Source organism: Jatropha curcas, chromosome 3, assembly GCF_041381405.1.
Source record: "Jatropha curcas cultivar XTBG-Jc1 chromosome 3, XTBG_Jcur_1.0, whole genome shotgun sequence".
Classification (NCBI taxonomy): Eukaryota; Viridiplantae; Streptophyta; class Magnoliopsida; order Malpighiales; family Euphorbiaceae; genus Jatropha; species Jatropha curcas.
In genome coordinates, this window is record NC_143153.1 from 8,307,916 (window position 1) to 8,325,192 (window position 17,277).

The 17,277-nt window shown below is 34.8% G+C and overlaps 1 protein-coding gene across 3 annotated transcripts; it reads right to left on the bottom strand.

Annotated features, from left to right (window-relative positions):
* Positions 1–340: 340 nt before the first annotated feature.
* On the bottom strand, positions 341–16,977 carry LOC105645389 (DNA polymerase delta subunit 1). Of its 3 annotated transcripts, none has more exons than XM_012230984.4 (31): positions 16,579–16,977; positions 16,370–16,480; positions 15,877–15,983; positions 15,601–15,760; positions 15,269–15,464; positions 15,037–15,172; positions 14,798–14,935; positions 13,663–13,740; positions 13,392–13,483; positions 11,684–11,750; positions 11,518–11,589; positions 10,946–11,032; positions 10,629–10,748; positions 10,441–10,539; positions 8,915–9,022; positions 8,688–8,783; positions 8,530–8,595; positions 8,314–8,370; positions 8,115–8,202; positions 7,930–8,009; positions 5,233–5,346; positions 4,509–4,623; positions 4,261–4,433; positions 4,065–4,136; positions 2,984–3,058; positions 2,792–2,881; positions 2,536–2,696; positions 1,165–1,238; positions 989–1,076; positions 659–758; positions 341–581 (listed from the first exon to the last, which is right to left on the bottom strand). In XM_012230984.4, exons 1-30 carry the CDS (start codon positions 16,847–16,849, stop codon positions 671–673), a joined length of 3,279 nt encoding a protein of 1,092 aa, XP_012086374.1. In that variant the 5' UTR covers positions 16,850–16,977; the 3' UTR covers positions 341–581; positions 659–670. The 3 variants fall into 3 exon arrangements, with proteins under 3 accessions (XP_012086374.1, XP_012086375.1, XP_089575310.1); XM_012230985.4 differs by having other exon boundaries at positions 341–559; positions 16,579–16,976; XM_089719184.1 differs by lacking the exon at positions 341–581 and having other exon boundaries at positions 655–758.
* Between the last annotated feature and the right edge of the window lie 300 nt (positions 16,978–17,277).

Consider the following 17,277-nt stretch of genomic DNA (forward strand, 5'->3'; position numbering starts at 1 on the left):
TCACATATGTGACTTAAATAAACTATCAGGCATACAGCGTATGTCTAAACCAAAGAAAGTTTGAACTTGAAAATTCTGTTAATAATAACTCTCTCAATGTATTGCTTTCACTACTGATCACCCTAGCAAAGACTTGCTCTCTTGATTAACTTTGAAAAAGATAATTACAAGACCTCACAGACCCTACCATTTCTACACATCAAAACTATCATGAGGGCATAAAAATCAGAACAAAGAAGAAGCGAATAAACAGCACCAGGACGGGTTGCAATCATCATACGCTTATCCGCAAGTTGGATTTCCCAACTATCAAAAGCAAACGCAGAAATCTCATCAGACATTTTCCTCCCTTATCTAGCCAATTTGAAATTTACGCTGCAAAATCCTGCTTCTTGGTGGCGAAAAGGAAGGCCAATCATATGAAATTGTCTTTTTATGCTTCATGTCTCAATAGAATTTCTGCCTTAAACATCTCGTGATAGCAAACCAATCTGTCAGTTCATTTGGACCATGAACCATTGAAAGTTGCTTTGACGTGCGGATGTTGATTTTTTTTAACCTGGTGAGAAGAGAAACATCACCTGTTTGCATATTACAAATATGCCAACATTTCAATTTCTCAGGTGAATAAAAAGGGGTGCTGAATATAGGTCCTAACCTTGTTATTGCATTAAAAATTCCACCTATCCAACTGCCTCTTGGCTTCTGCCATGTCTTTCTGTGCCTTTTTTCTTCGATAAAATATTGGGCAATCCCGACTATGAACAAAAAGCAAGTACTACTTAAAACCAAAACAATATGGAATAAAAAAATTAGTGATTAGAAACTATGAGAAGTAATGCTCTTCAATGGAACATTTGATCTTTGATTCTTATCATTATTATTTACTTAATGAAATAGGAGCCATCTGATGAGCGAGTAGAAAATTCTTGCAAAAGATTAAAATACTCTTGTTTAATGGTTTTAAAAGAACGAGAAGAGTATAAACCTTGTGCAAAGAACATCCTGATGAAGTGAGCCTTGGCACTCTTGGCACTGAGTCCACAGCCTCCCAAAAAGCAACTCTAGCTCAGACACTGCAATCAATTTATATATTCCCTCAGACGAAATTGTAATGTACAGAATTTATCAATTGAGAAACAAATTCAGAAGAGATGTGCTTACCTTGAGAAACTGTTTTGCAGTATAGCTCTGCTTCTCTTCCTTTGCAGTGCGAGCAGAGAGTTCGATCCGAATTGCTGTCCAAACAAAATTACTAGTGTTAGTCTCCTCATACAAGCACGGTGCCTGTATTTTTTGTTGCAGGTGAAGAGATAAATTCAATATCCAAGAGAAAGAATTATTAGCAAGGAAATTTAAGGAACATTACTTACTAAATGCATAAAGATAACTGGAATTATGATTTGTTAAAGCACATTACATCTAAAGATAAGGTGCAGTTCAAAAGAAAAGTGAATGCATTATTTTACTCTGAAAAAGTGATTTGTATTACAAAGTGAGAATTCAGATTGTCATCTTTGCATTCTTTGTCTCAGATAACGAATAGAAATAGTCGTTCCTGAGCAGAACAAGAGAAAGGAGACAAATGCCATTGAACTTCCAAAATCATATAGAATGCTGACAAATATGCATTCTCCACCGAAAGCTTAAAAAAGGAGAAAAATTACTTGAACAATAACAATTACAGAATGGAAGGTTTAAAAGAAATCTTTCCAGTGCCTGACCCATACTTGACATGAAAGTTGATTCCACAAGTGCATCTTAACATTTAAAGGTACAAGAAGTGGGAACCTGGCATTCAACCATTCATATAAAACTCAGAACATAGAAAAAGGATACACAACTGACCATGAAACTCTATTATACACAGGTAAGGATTCTTTAAGGTCTCGGACAAGATTGCCAACACCATTGTACTTAGGCATTGGTGATTCTAGGAAATGGATATTCATTGACCTTGCCTAAGCAACTCAACATAACACGACCCCCCCCCCCCCCCAACCCAACCTCAAGATACTAGCAGATTCTCTAATCTATAATAGAACCTGAAAACTTCTATTCAAGTTTATATGAGATCATAATTCATATATACTCTAGACGGGAGAATTTTTTTGTGATGAAGCTATAACATCAAATATCTTTTTATTATGATGGTCTCCACTTCCTTCCACTTAACATAGAAAAAGGATTCCTGCATTGAGGAGCAGTTTGGCGGAATACTTTCTGGCCCAACAGTTCACCATTATACATTAGGTAAAAAAAATTAAAAAAATCAACAGAAAAGAAAACTAAAGCAATACATGTAAGCACTTCTTAAGCAATGGGAAAAAAGAAAGTTGGTAAGATTAGAATAATGTGATCGTTCAAATTAACAGAATCCATCCAAACAAAAAATCTTAAGCATCTTGTTGACAAAGAGAATTGGAGATAACTAACAACCAAAAGTAATCGGGTATCAGTGGAGGAAAGAAATTTGTCTTTTATGGGTGGAAAGAGCTGTAACTGAAAAATAAGCAGAATACAAATATAAGATACCTTATTAGGGCTTTGCAGCCAATGCAACTGAGTTGTTTCTTAGCAAACTTCATAATGCCACCAGTTGAAGGAGTGGAGATGGAAATAGATCTTGTATGACTGCCATGAAGTAGTTCCTTGCTGGCATTCTTCAAAATAGGCTCGAAAATTCTTAAAAGAGGCTGCAATATCAATATCTCTCATTAGAAGTATTAGAGGGAGGGGCGGGGAGGGAATTTTCATTATTTCACTGCATCTAGCTATATACCACACTGACCTTGCTAATTTGGTTTTCAAGATAATATTGAGGATCTATTGGTATGTTATTTTCCAGAACATAGATCGGATCCTCTGATCTCTCGTAAGCCTGATTATCAGCAGCAAATCAAATTTAATAAACCAGAATACAACACAATCTAATCCATGAGATAAGAAAATGAAAACAAATCAAATTCCCTAGAACAATTACCTTAGCACCTTTTGCAGCTTTTATAATGACATAGGGTACTCGATCCCCAACATTTGGAGCAGTGGCAGCATCTCTCTGTCCATCACAAAAGTAACAAGATTTTCTTATGCCTGAAATTACATCAGGCAACTTGCAAATGAAAATATTCTTTAGGAGTTGTGCCTGCTTTCTGCATTCCAGTTATGGAATATTCTTTGGGAGAGAACCACCAGTGTTTTTAAGAGACAGGTACTTAAAGTGCTTCTAGAAAAGTGTTGTTGAATATTAATCAACATGATTGGACGACATCAATTGCTTTGTTCTTCTCTTTGTTTCATTTTTTTTTTTTTTTTTCACCTCAGAATACCATCATGTCCTAACTAATCCCTAGCTAGGAGGATACATCATCCCACACTTGTAATCTCATTTTGTTCTTCCAAAACAAGACATTTTCAAATTCCAAAAAGCAAGGGAAAAAGAAAATCTAAAAATCTAGCTTCTTTGTAATCTATAATTTTAGTATATGTATATATATACATATAAAAGATTACACTACGCACAAATATCAACTCAGAATTTTGAATACAACAATAAGCCAGTAATAATTCTCAACATTATTACAGCCCTTTGAAACACAGAAAGAGAGCTAATCTTACCTTTTATTTCAAAGGACTGGAAAAAATGACCAAATAGCAGTAGTAGAAGAAAATAAGGGGAAAAAAGGAAAAACAAATTACTATGGTACACAGGTTTTGGTGAAGACAAACAATTTATCAGAAAAGAGAATTTGTTAAAACTTTTTAGATAAAGAAAAGCACACACTTATATTTGTGCTTTATTTCCAATTTTCTTCTCTATCATCCACAGAATTAAGACTTTCGACTTTCATACAAGAATATGAATATCTTAGCCTGTCTGATTTTAGAAATTTTATGGAATTCTAAGAGTCATATTACTTATCTAAAGAACAAAAGTAGTTTTTTAAAGGTCTGCAGATTTCAATTCCACTTTTAAACTCCTAGTAAGACAACAATACTTGGAAAAAAGGCAAAACATGCATTAAAAAAATCTATGGAGTGGATAATGAAATTCAATAATGAACCTTGCGCATTCGTTCAGCAAGTTCTACATGAGCTGCCTTAACTTCGTAATCATCTCCAGTCTTTGTTAGACCCTGTTAATCCAATTAAATAGAGCAGGAAAACAATTCTCATTGATGACACAAGAATTTAGGAACTCTTTAAGGACCATAAGTAAAGATCCATAACTGGCAACATTTCATCAATTCATTTTCTCACCTTAGTAATAACCAGAAGTGACAAATCCATACGGTTCATGAGAAGATCAGAAATAGTGTTCTTGACATATTGAACTGCACCAGGGACATCTCTGTCAATTAATATCTTGTGAAGGCACTCATTCACGAGGTTCTTGACCAATAAACAGTTATCTCTTCTAACTGTTTCAATGCCTGTAGATATGATTAAATCAGTAGACAACTCGTATAATAAATAAGAAGCTCAAATGGATGAGAAGCTCTATTCACCTTTGGTGTCCATTTTGTCAAATTTGTTTGGATTTGTCCAGTATAGACCAGCATATCTCTTCTTGCTAATCAACAGATATGGAAAATAAACCTTTTCAAATTCTAGCTTGATGGGCTTCAAAATCAAACACCCCATGAATAAAAATAAAATGGATTAGTTACAAAGATAACAATTCATTGAAGAAGTTTAACAAAGAAAAGAAGAGATGAAGAGTTGATTCAGAAAGCTAAATCAACAAACGAACACTCAAAAACTTAACATCAAAGTTGTCAGATGAACAATAAAAAAATTAAAAACCATCCACTTGCATGCATGCATGCATGCAAGCGAAGATAGAGGGATTATTGTAAGAAAGAAATATGTTTGACAAGTTTGTGTTCCTGAAATAATATAAATCTATCTGTGAAATTAAGCTAATTACAGGTGAACAGTCTTTGAGTGAATTGCTAATTCACTTAATTGGCAGTTCAATATGACAAACTATTTTAACCATTCAATGTTATCAACTACTAGCAGTTCAGCAATTAGCATAATCTATTCTCACCACCTGAGAGGCTGGTGAATTGTAAGAAAAATGAGATTTTTATTATCAATTTTATCAATTATTTGATATTTATTAATCCTAGTCTTAGAATTCCTTGCTTGAACTAAAAAAGAATTTCAAGGAATTTCTCAAACAATTAATTCTAAAACTGAAGATTATGAAAATATTAAAAAACTTACTTTTATGAAAGTTCCACTTATGTATTCAGCAGCTTCTCTTCCCAACTTCATTGCTTCTTCGACAGTAGGCACCCCAAATTGTACCATAACCGAATCTGTGTCCCCATATATAACCTGAAATTATCAAACCTACAGGCTTAACATATTGCACCAGCAAAAGCAAGGTTTTTTATCCATATTAACCACAAAAATGACAAAATTTAGTGAAGAAAAAAAAAGATATTAGAATGGTAAAATGGAGAGGATTAATCCATTTATTCAGTGAAAATTCATAACATCAAATTCATATTCCAACTTCACATTTCCAAAAGGAGAGAAAATGCAAACTATACACATGATTTAAATTAACTATAGATAAAAAAAACCAGACTAATGTTCACATAATGAATTTTAACACAGGTAAAACTTTCAGAAAGAGGTTACTACAATGAAACACCAACAGATACACAGATGGAGCACAGAGAAGTGCCCAAATGTAAAAGAAAGGGATGAATTCAAACTCCTAAACCTAAAACATAAATCATACCCATTAAATTTCCTAAGGCAAATAGGACTTGGCAAGTAAGGACGGCAGTGATCCGAAAACGAATGTGCCAGGACAGGTACAGTAATAAGGTATATGCTTCAAGCATTTGTAACCAGCTTACTGGCCCTATTTGGAGATAATTAAAGGTCATTTTCATTCCTGGATCAAGAAATTGCTAAATTATCTTTTCCTAAAAGATTTTGATGAACCAAATGGAGCTTCCTTTTCTCTTTTGGGGTAACACCACTCATACACAGTGGTAATGGAAGGGGGTTATCGTGGCAGTATCAGATGAGATCCATGCGATTGTGGTGGTAAAAATGGTGGTTAGAGGAGTACATGGATTGGGTTGGCAGGCTGGTTAAAAGTGAACCTGCTGGACCCAAACTGGTAATATTGTTGTGGTACTTGCTCACATTGAATCAGTCGATGCAGTGTAAAAACTAGTAGTACAATTTTTTTCCAGAATGACAATTTTGCGCTGTTCAATTCACCAGTATATTTCAGATCATATAAATATCACAAACCATCACAGAGATTCTGGAAAAGAAAGAGGAAACACCATGCTCAAAAAATATTTAAAATACAAATGCCAAGAAATTATAAACCATTATAAACAAAATAAAACAAAAGACTCAGAAATAGGTGAGAAATGAAAGCTCTATTGTGATTGTCATCATTTTGTCGACTAGTTTTGCTCGTGGTGTTCATGGTTGCTGAAAATAGCCTTTAGACAATGTGTGCAACAAACGAGCGAACCCTTCATTTTTGGTATTCTAAAGTACATAAGAAATACTATACCAGAGAAACTGCAAATGGAGAAAACATTTTTCATAATGCATCAGCATTTGAAACTAAAGATCGAAAGGGGACAAAATGCACCTTGGTGCATGAAAAAGAAAATCCCTTAGGAAACAGGAATTTGAAATAAATAATCCTAATTTTTTTCTATGTTGTAGAGAGAACAGAAACCTCCAATGCACAAAAAAGAAATCCCAAAAGTCACAGATCACTTACGATTTTTAGCTCCCACATATCCACAAAGAGAACTACAAGCAATTAGCAATAGAATGATGAATGCCTCTTTATCATGCTCACGTAATGGAAAACAAATTCGAGTATGCATCCTCAGGTGGCTACTTGCAGCTCTACTATAATTATGCCCATGTCTAGGAGTTTCCATGCATCATAGATGAACACAAATATTATTGTTACCCCAACATGCAAACATTCCATATCTATCCGCCAAGGAAGTTGCTTCCTCTATAAAAGTCTCCGCAACCACCTTGTAGCATTCTTCAGGTTTGCAAGGGATGATGTATCATTTATTTACCAATCAAGCCAGCGTCTCCAATTACATGGCCTAATGCATAAAATTACTCCTGAACTTTAGGGTTTTATCCTCGTGGCACACAAAGTTTTCGAGAGACAAATCAAATGCCCTGAAGTTGTAATTTTTAGTAACAACCTTGCACCTTGGCATTGATGGTGCAATTTTTAGTAATAAATTTAAAGACCCATCATGCCTCTGAAAATGCTTAGTTATAGCAAAAATTGCAACTTCAGAGCACATGATAGCTCGCTCGAAAAGTTTAGGATGTCACAAGGATAAAATCATTAAGTTCAAGGGCAATTTTATGCATTAGGCCCCAATTACATTAATAATGATCATAGAAAATAAAGGAATTGCTTACTAATGTAAAATTCAGCTGCTGCTACATTGATTTTTAGGAAGCACGACTATGGTCCCCTCACTCCTCACACTACTAGAAAGAGAGATAACCTTAGGAGTTCAGATGAATCCACTATATTTTCAGCATTTCCTGTTATTAGACTCATTACCATCTTAGGAATATTTCAACTAGTCTCTCAGAGCTTCAAAGACTTCCACTGATTCCCAGAATATATTCATTATTATGCCAGATAATTAGACTGCCAACAAAGATCTAAATCATGGTTCTGTTTATACATCCAGGTTTGAACAGGTACTATGGTTACTTCTTTTTTTTTTTTTTTTTCAATTTCCTATTCTTGTCTAGCACTAAAGCAACAGAAATTTTAAAGACCACTGAGATAACTATTATTATGAAACAAAAATTTCAAACCATCACATATCAGATATGAGCCTAAAATACTGCATAAATTTACTCAGTTAAGTCCTGATGGCATACCTCAGCATTGTGTTCGTAGCCCCCTATTATGGTAAATTTGTCTTCCACGAGTTTTTTGGTGTGTTCAATCATTTGTCGACCTTTACAATGCAATACCATGTATCAAACAGGAATAGAAAATATATATATATATTGTTTAAGAAAACAAAATTTTTAGAATTTTTGAGTATGTAGTATGAGAATACCATAGCTTGTAACACTCGAGGATATCTCTAAACATGGTAATTGGCCAATTGTAGCTCCTGTAAATCCATATACTGAATTTGCACTTACCTGCAGTGACTCAAGACATCAAAGATCTCAAACCAATTGGAAATTGTGAGTATCCCAAACAATGTGAAACCACAGATGAGTATCCTGCAACCTATGAGATAATAGTTTTACCTTCAGGGCCAGTTGTCGACCGTCTAGAACAGCCTTCTCAAGTGGATCCTTGGCTTCCTAAAAGATAAAACCATAATAAGGCATAAAGGCCTAGCAGCCTAGTTGTAAAACATAGATAACATAGAGTGAACACTTGGCAATTGCAGCAAGGCAGAATAAAGATAAAGATTTAATAAAAAGTAGCCAAGCAAAAACTCTGCTCAAAGTAAAAAATACCTTCAAATCTGCTTTTGCTCTTCTTCGAGCAGCTAATAGTTCTTCAAGAATTTCAGGAAGAATTCCCTGAAAGCATAATTTTATTTAATTTAATGACGGTCAAGATGATGATGATAATAATGACAACAAATGAACTTATGTCAAGAAAATGATTTCACCTTTTGCAAATTTGATTTGACAAATGTCTCACCAGATGGAGTTTTGTTGACACATTCAGGTGGGAGGTTGAGTTTGCGGAAGTCATCAGGAGTAACCTTCACAAATAACACTTAGGATAAAAAATTTTGTACAAAAGTTTCTCATTTCGAATATATATGCCATGCCTAAATTACATCATATATTTTTATGACGCCAACAAAAATATAATCAGTGTCAAAATGATTACCAGAGTGCAATAACATAGATTATATGCCATCATTATTGAAGGATACAGAGAGGCAAAATCTAGTGTAGCAATTGGCTTTTCATAGAATCCAGCTCTTGCCTCCAAAACCTGAAATTAGGAAGATTCAAAATGTTGGCAAAGATGATTCAACTCTAAATGGGTAGAAGCACGATTTCCAAGTCACAATTTTAACGAGACAATTTTCATTTTATAAAATTCTTTATATCTTTCAAAATGTACTAATATTTTCACAAATATTGATTTTAGCCTCCATATATTTATTCACAAAATTAGATCCATCACTATACATGATAACTTCTATCACCCACTGCATTGGCAAGTTGATGTACACCAATTGCAGAGAGGTCACCAAGATTACATCAAATTATGAAAATATTAGAAAAGGAAGAAAGGTAAGGAACCAATAAAGAAAATTTTTAAAAAAGGAGAAGTAATTGTGAATCTGCACTCACAAAGATGCATACTAAATTCCCTTATGAACTGGAGAGTTTCAAGAAAGAGCTAGCCTTTTTTACTTCAGGTTGGTACTGTCAGCAAGTATAGTACTACCTAAACAACACATTCAACTAGTCTTTTAACTCCCCTCAACAAAAAGAAGAGAGAAAAAAGGGGGAGGAATCATGCTGGTGCAATCTACATGCCCGCACAAACACACAGACACACACACACACGAACACACACAAAAAGAAGAAGAAAAAGAAGAATATAACTAAATCGATTGACTCATGGCCACCATAAGTAGACTCAGAATTGGTCTATGTACAAGAATCCAGCGTCCATGCACTGAAAAGTTGCAAGAAATGCCATCTCCATCGCAAGCAAGTGTGGGATTTGACTGGACCACCACTCCTTGAGTTGCCCACTGCTGTAATTCCATTTCCGGCATCCATACACCTTGGGTCCCTATCCTCCTGCCTTGATTTCGGTTTTCTTTATGCCTGTCTCTGGTTGCTCTAATTCTTATTTGTTTCTTCTTCTTTTTTCCCCACTATACCTGCTTTTATTTAAACAATAATATTCAGCTACATTTTTTATCTTTTTATTTCTCTTTCTTTTTGTCCCTGCTCTCACCATAAACAACCTTTTTTAATTGTATTAACTTTATCACTTTGTTGTTTTTATGGATATCAAATACCACATTTTTATGCAGAAACAAATTATCAATCATAAATATCTCTTTTTTAACCTTAAAGTACATATTTCTTGCCTCTTGTTTCTCAGGCGCATGCCTGTGCCTACCTTGCACCTAGCATCCAAGAGCTTTTGTCCCTTAGTGCGCCCTGCACCTTTATAACTATTGCTATGTGCAAATCCTTAATGAAAATCAATCACCAATGACTGATTTATATGGTTGAGAGTACATTATGTTAAATTCTAGAATGATAAGCTTATGGAAGTGAAAAAAAACCCTAGATAAATATATGAACAAAATCAGCTCAAAATTACCTTAGTGCTTAAAACAGTAAACAAATGAGAAGCATCGACAAGTGGATGTATTCACTCACAGTGGCGCCTTCATATGTTCCCTGTTCAGATCCTGCCTGTTTGACATTTGGAATAACAAGGTTTTTTTGTTTGGCCTTCCTCAAGAGTTGAGAGAGTACCTGAAAAACAGAGGTCACATCCTAAACTTGATTAGGCTGATCATCTAATAATATCAATCAACAGTTCATGAGCAATGAAATCTTGTAACCTTAATACTTTGTCCCCTTGAAAGAAGGAAAGATATTGGGACGCCTGTAACACGAGCCATTTCCACATAGTTATAAATGTACATCAGCTTGTCTAAGAGCCGTTGTGGGAGATAAGCATCCTGCAAACCCCAAAGGAGAATGTATTATACACGATTTGCAATTAATAGTAATTAGGACTAAACATCAATGAATAAGCGGCAGGGATTCTCAGTTTCATTATATCAAGTTTGAAAATATCTAATATTAAGGTAGAAGCCTAGTCAGGGCGAATAGAGGAAGAAGGCAATGGAAGGTGTACTCAAACTAAACCACGCACCTTCAAACAATATACTGCAAGCCGCCTCCTAGTTTCTGCATTCCCATTCTGAAGATCAGATATTATCGAATGGTGGACATCCTCTTTCTGCACGACATGAATGGTGCATCATCACCAACTATAGAAGTTCCATAATAAGAAAGAAGAAAAACTCTGAATAAAAAATAGAAGGAGGGAAACAACCATATGCAAGTTCAGACCCAAAATGACCCAAAAATAGTTTAGGTGCAATTGGAAACTCAGAGCCAATAACGTTTTTGTTGTTTACAATTGCAATTGATGCCTTCATTGCCAATCTTATTATCTTATAGGATAGGCAACAAATGCAAATTTACAGAGGCGACAGAATAGTAATCAACAATAGCAAATGGAAAAGGTTGTACTTTGCTCGTAGGAAGGAAAAGTTATAAATATTTTACTCTGCCAAAATTAATCCCACATGGTTTAGTATTAACAAATTTAGACATAACAAACAGAGCGGGCCCACTTATAGGTGTTGAACCTAAAAGGAAAAATTCACTTGAGTTATCTCAAAAAAAAAAAAAAAAAAAAAAAAAAAACCCAAATTTTACCTGCTCAGAAAGAAAGTGTGCTGAGACAGAATTTAAGGAGTAAGAACTTAATTTATAATCCCGTTGCATTGCCTGCAACCAAAGGAAAACAATATAACTAACTGAATTTTTATTTCATCAAAACCAAGTATGTAACCAAGGAAAGCAAACACAATTTGCACAAGACCTGAAGCAAATCAAACTGAACTCTCCCTTCCAATGTAACTTCTTTACTTTCCCTTGTTCCATACTGTCTGCAACAGCAAAAAAATTACTAATGTACAATCTTTCAACTATAAAACCACTAAGACCCAGAAAGTGAGCCTAAAGGAAAGTCATGGATCAAATTATACTCAATTGATATTAATAATATCATCTATCATGCATCAAACAGTATGATAGAAGCACAGGTTTTAGTATTTTATGAGATATAAAATGTTAAACACTAAATCTAAGGGGGAAAAAAAATCCTATTAAGCAAACTTCCAAGTTGAGGGTGACCCAGTTAGTTGAATCCAAGTCATAATCTAATGTTCCCATTAATACCACAGTTTCACAATAAAAGGGTTTTTCAACAAATTAAGTAAAAGAAAACGGAAATAATAGCTTATTGGGTTTACATAAGAAAGAAAAAATTAAGCCAAGATAGGAATCACAACTATAATATGCACCTAAATATGTGAAACACAAATAACAGCTTCAACATAACAATGAACGGTTGCAGGTAATGAGGTTAGTAAACAAGAGTATGACATGTTTAGGAACATAGAATATGAGAAAGTTACCAGGATATTTGATCGAAACAGCAGGCAAGATGGTGAGAATATAAACTGAGGAGCTAAAAAACGGATGAAAGGGAACAGCAGTGACATGGGGAACACATGCTATAAACTTCAATAGACAGGAATGATACGGACAAAAATAAAGTGGAGAATATCATTGACAAGAGTTTGAGAGATGAAGTAATTTGGTTGAAGAGAAGGGAAGACAAGATATCATGATCTAGCTGTTTTTCAGAGAATAAACCATTAAAGTCTCCAACACTTGGCAAAACAATCAAGAAAACAAACGTGCACTCATTCAAGAGGTAACTAAAAGCCTACATTAAAATGAGAAGCAAATCAACATATTTCACATCTGAAATGAAAAAGGAAGGATAGTGTTCTTAAAATTCTAGGACTATGAATAAGAAAGGAAAACTATTTCCAAATTTTCTTTGAGCCTTTGACTTGTGATCAAGTCACAACAAACATCTACTTTATCAAGAAGAGATCTCATTTGCTTACTTTAGTTGTGCAAAATAGTTGTCCAATAAAGCATTCTAGCATGATGCCAAAACTTGTTCTAAACCCCAATCTCTGCTTGCATATTGCTTCAGCATGTGCACTTGGGCCCCTTGCCACATTTTCACCAAATGTTTGCTTCTCTTATGATATGCTCGGAGCAACACGTTAGTGGCACCTAATGCTAATACAATTATGTAAAGCGCTAGTAGGCTAGCACACATCATGGGAGTGCTAGAGTTGAAGATCCCACAAAGAATAAACATAAGAGTCGTTAACTTAATATTTTTAGCATTATTGCTTAATATCTTATACTTTTGGGTTAGGATAGATAGTTCTAATTAAAGTCTAAATAAGAATTGCTAGATTTCTACTGGAGGAAATGCTCATCCCCAACATAGGTCAGCGCTTCCTAAGTCCTAAGACAATCATTGAGAGATGGAAAGAAATAATGAGACTAGAGCAAGAACCCTCAAACAAATTTATTAAAATCTTAACAGAAAACAGTGGAATAGGGATTTTATAAATTGCAATAAACAAGGCAAAGGTGAAACCTTGAAGTTTAGTTCTGAGTGTGTCTGTGCGTGTTTTTTCCTGTAAAAATAAAAGTACCTTGATGAAAAAGTTGTATCCTTGACCCGAACTCTGCTATTCCTTATACGACCCAGTATAGGAAATTCTGATATTCCCAAAGTTTCAGCTCTCTATAAACCAAGCAAAAAAATAACATGTCAGATTTATTCAACTGTAACTGGAAAAAAATGAAAACTTAAGAAAATTTTGCCCATAAAAACAAAATACACCTCAAGAAAAAGCTAGAAAACAAAATTGAAGACTTTCCACTATGAAAATGCACGTGGAGAATAAAGGAAACTTCTAATACCTCAATGAGATATGGCAAGTCAAACTTGCAGATATTATATCCAATTATGATATCTGGGTCCACTTCGCGGATAAGATCCTGCAAATAAAACCAGCTAATTATACCATAAAATGTACCAAGTATCCTCTAGTTAGATAAACCAGCAGGCCTGATTGTAAAATTAGTACAGGGATTAATCAACTGATATTAAAGTTAAGATATTATTAGGCCAGAAATCTATATTATAATTTTTTGTCATTCAGTTTAAATTGCATGTACCCAGAAGGAGTATTTTAAGGCACTCATATTGAAGTGTTTGATAAGTGAAGCCACCATTGTAGAATTTAAAATAAAATAAAATAAAATAAAATAAAGTTATTTTACCAAAACCATTGTGCATGTCCAACCAAACTACCAGTTTGGTTAGTTTGATTTCTGTAGTCAAAGATGGTCAAAATTTTGTTTGAGAAATTCATAAATAGTTTTTATTTCTGCTATAGAGCTTGCCCAAAATCCTCTCAAACTGAAAGACCAGATTGTACACCTATTGGTTTTTTTTTTATTTTTTTTAGCATGACATCAATCAGCAAAACAGATTGTGAACTTCAACTTAGTATCTGTTAAAGGAGAAAGGAAGAGGGAAAGACAGGGGAGCAATTTCAGATGGTTGTCTGATGCACTTAAGGTTCCAATCACACTATGAATGAAGCAATTTGTTACCAACAGCCTTTATAGCTATCATAAAAAGTAAATAACAGTGGAAATCATCAATATCAGAAACAAGCAAATAACACTAATATTTCAAAAAATAATTCCTTCCCAATGATCAAATGCAAATAGCTCCAAGTTTCACTAAGAATGAGAACTGAGTTATGTTCACATAAAACACACACATAGTCCCGTATTATAAAAATTTTTCCAATATTTTTGCTATAGAACAAGTTAATGTTTAAAATTTCTCATATTTTTGTTACCTTATGGGTATTTTATTGAAAAAGTAATCCTCCAAATCTACCATTCTACAACAATTGTAGGTAAGGAATATTAAACATATAGAACATCAACCGTACTCATATTGAAAATTTAGTCAAATGATAAACATGCTTCAAAGTCTACCAGCCTTTTAGAGAGCAAAGAGAAATTTAATCAAAAATACCCTCCAAGCCAGCAGAACATCTCTCTCCGTATCAAATGACATCACATCCGCACCAACTATTGGAGAGCATGAGTTTAAGGTCATTACATTACGAATAAACGGTTGGTCCTCACCCTGCAAAGTGACTAGATTGGCAACCTAGAATGAAATGAACAATTTGAATTCAGCGGCAGTGAAGATATATAGCCAACCAACTAGATTGCTTGATTGAAGAAAGACAATTGAAACCAAGAACATACTTGAATAACAGGATCATGGGTAGGCTCAGGAAAATGACCTTTACGGCCAGCACACTCAATATCAAAACTCAAAATCCGAAAAGGAGCCATTTTTGAGAATTCCCCTTCAGGGGCATGGCTGATTAATTCTGAATACCTGTGAGCATTAATTAAGGAATGAATTTATCTAATTGGCAAGAGGAATTGAAACATTCTCTTGAAGGAAATCATAATATTCCATTCACAAGGATACAAGCAATCAAACTCTAATTGGCAATAGGACAGGTTCTTTGACGTCTTCTTATATTTTCCAGCAGGTACTTCAATCCAATTTCCACCAACAACGTTGGAATCAATCATGAAGCGGAGAGCAAAAAGAACATTGCTTTCATATGTAATGAAGCTCTTCATACCAAGGCCATCAATGTGTATGCCTTTGTCAAGAATGCCTGCAAATGATTGGGACATGTCCAAAGATAGAATTTACCACAATTATCAAAATGCAAGCAACTTTATGTATCATACTACACAAATTACTGTAAATTAGAAAGCGTAAATGTCTATTCAAAAAAATAAGATGTTTACCGCGACAACTCGTCACCATTGTTGGTAATGCGACTACAATCTTCAGAAATGGATATGAAGGCTGTTGCTGGTAATACATAATGCTCCTCTTTTGCACCATTTCTATTCGGCTGACAAATTTGGGAACTCTACTGTTCCGGTTTGCCTCTCTCATCCTCCCCTTAAAAATCAAGAGCAAAGATGCTAAATTGAGACGATGAATGTGGTTCGGTATATATATTAAAAAAAAAAGACATTAAACATGTATTAGGACGAGCAAGTGGTACAACTAATTACCTCAAGAACTTGTTGAAAGCGGGAGATGTCATCAGGACCCATTCCAGGAGGGCAAGTAATGTAAAAATATGGCTCAAACCCATGTACATTGCAGCAAACACTATGTCCTAAAAAAAGAAAAAGGAATATATCCATTTAACATATTCATGTTGGGTAACTTATGCAACATTCTAACAATCCGTCTATCATTGCTTCACAGAAAGATTCCCAGGCACCAAGTGAGAAGCTGTACCTAACGCCATAAGTTTAAATTGGTGCACTTGGTTACCAATAAATTCAGGGAGTAGTTGTAGTTAAAGTTTGCCAAATAAAATTTCAAAACCTACATTATTATATAGTTAGTAACAGTTTGAAAATGCTTTCACGCACATACAAACACCCCAAATTTAGTAAATTGAGGAAAAAAGAATCAGAAACTCACTTGAGATTGTTATTTTTTAGAAAAAGTTAATTTATAAAGAAAGACCGACATAATTTATGAACTTAACCTAACCTTCCCTTGTGACACCAAAAATTCTGATAATAGCTGCTAACCCTGACCTATCAGGCAGCAGTTCCTTGTGACTGTCTCCAATTACATAATCAATCTCCAATTGCTGAAATACTGAACAGTGAAATCAATCCATCAAATTTCACGGAAAAAAGAAAAAGCAATAATGGAGAAAATTAGCCTCATTATTGGGAAGCGCTGAAGTTACTCACTGATGCTCTGAGATTGCGCCAAGTAGCCGTGAGACAGGGCCGGGCGGGCCCACTTGGAGAGACGAGAAGTCAGGGCCTGGCGCTGCTTGAGGTCCTGGAGGATGAGGTTCTCCTCGTCTTCGGCAATGAGGGCTTCATCAAGGAAGACATCCTCGTCCACGAAGTCTTCATCCACGGTAGGTGTAGTTACTTGCTGCTTCGCTGCTGGCGGCTGTTGGGGCGGTTGTGATGTCGGCGGTGGCCGCTTTCTGGTGTTGGCGTTTCTGTTCATGGCTGTCGTTTTGGCAGGTTGCAGAGAAAGCGAGGGAAAATAGAAACAGGAAAAGCGAGGGAAGTGGAGCGTATTTTCAACTCAGGGAAGTCTTGGGGGAGAACCAAGAGGAGTTATGGATTTGAGTTTGAGGCCAAAATGGATTGGGTTTAGTAGTAGGGTTAAAAGTCTTTCTGGCCCATCTGTTCGCCAATAAATAGCTTTGGCTGTTTTCTTTCCCATAGTCAGGGGTGATCATTCAATTGGACCAATTTGATATACAAATTCGCAATTTGATTCGGTGAATAAATATTCGGCTAAAAATTCAGTAAAAAAAAATTAAATTTTCTGTAATATATTAAAAGCTAATTTAACTGAATTAATCAAATTAATATATTCTCAGAACTACGTCGTTTTGATTAAGTGGATGATAAAATTAAAAATTAAAA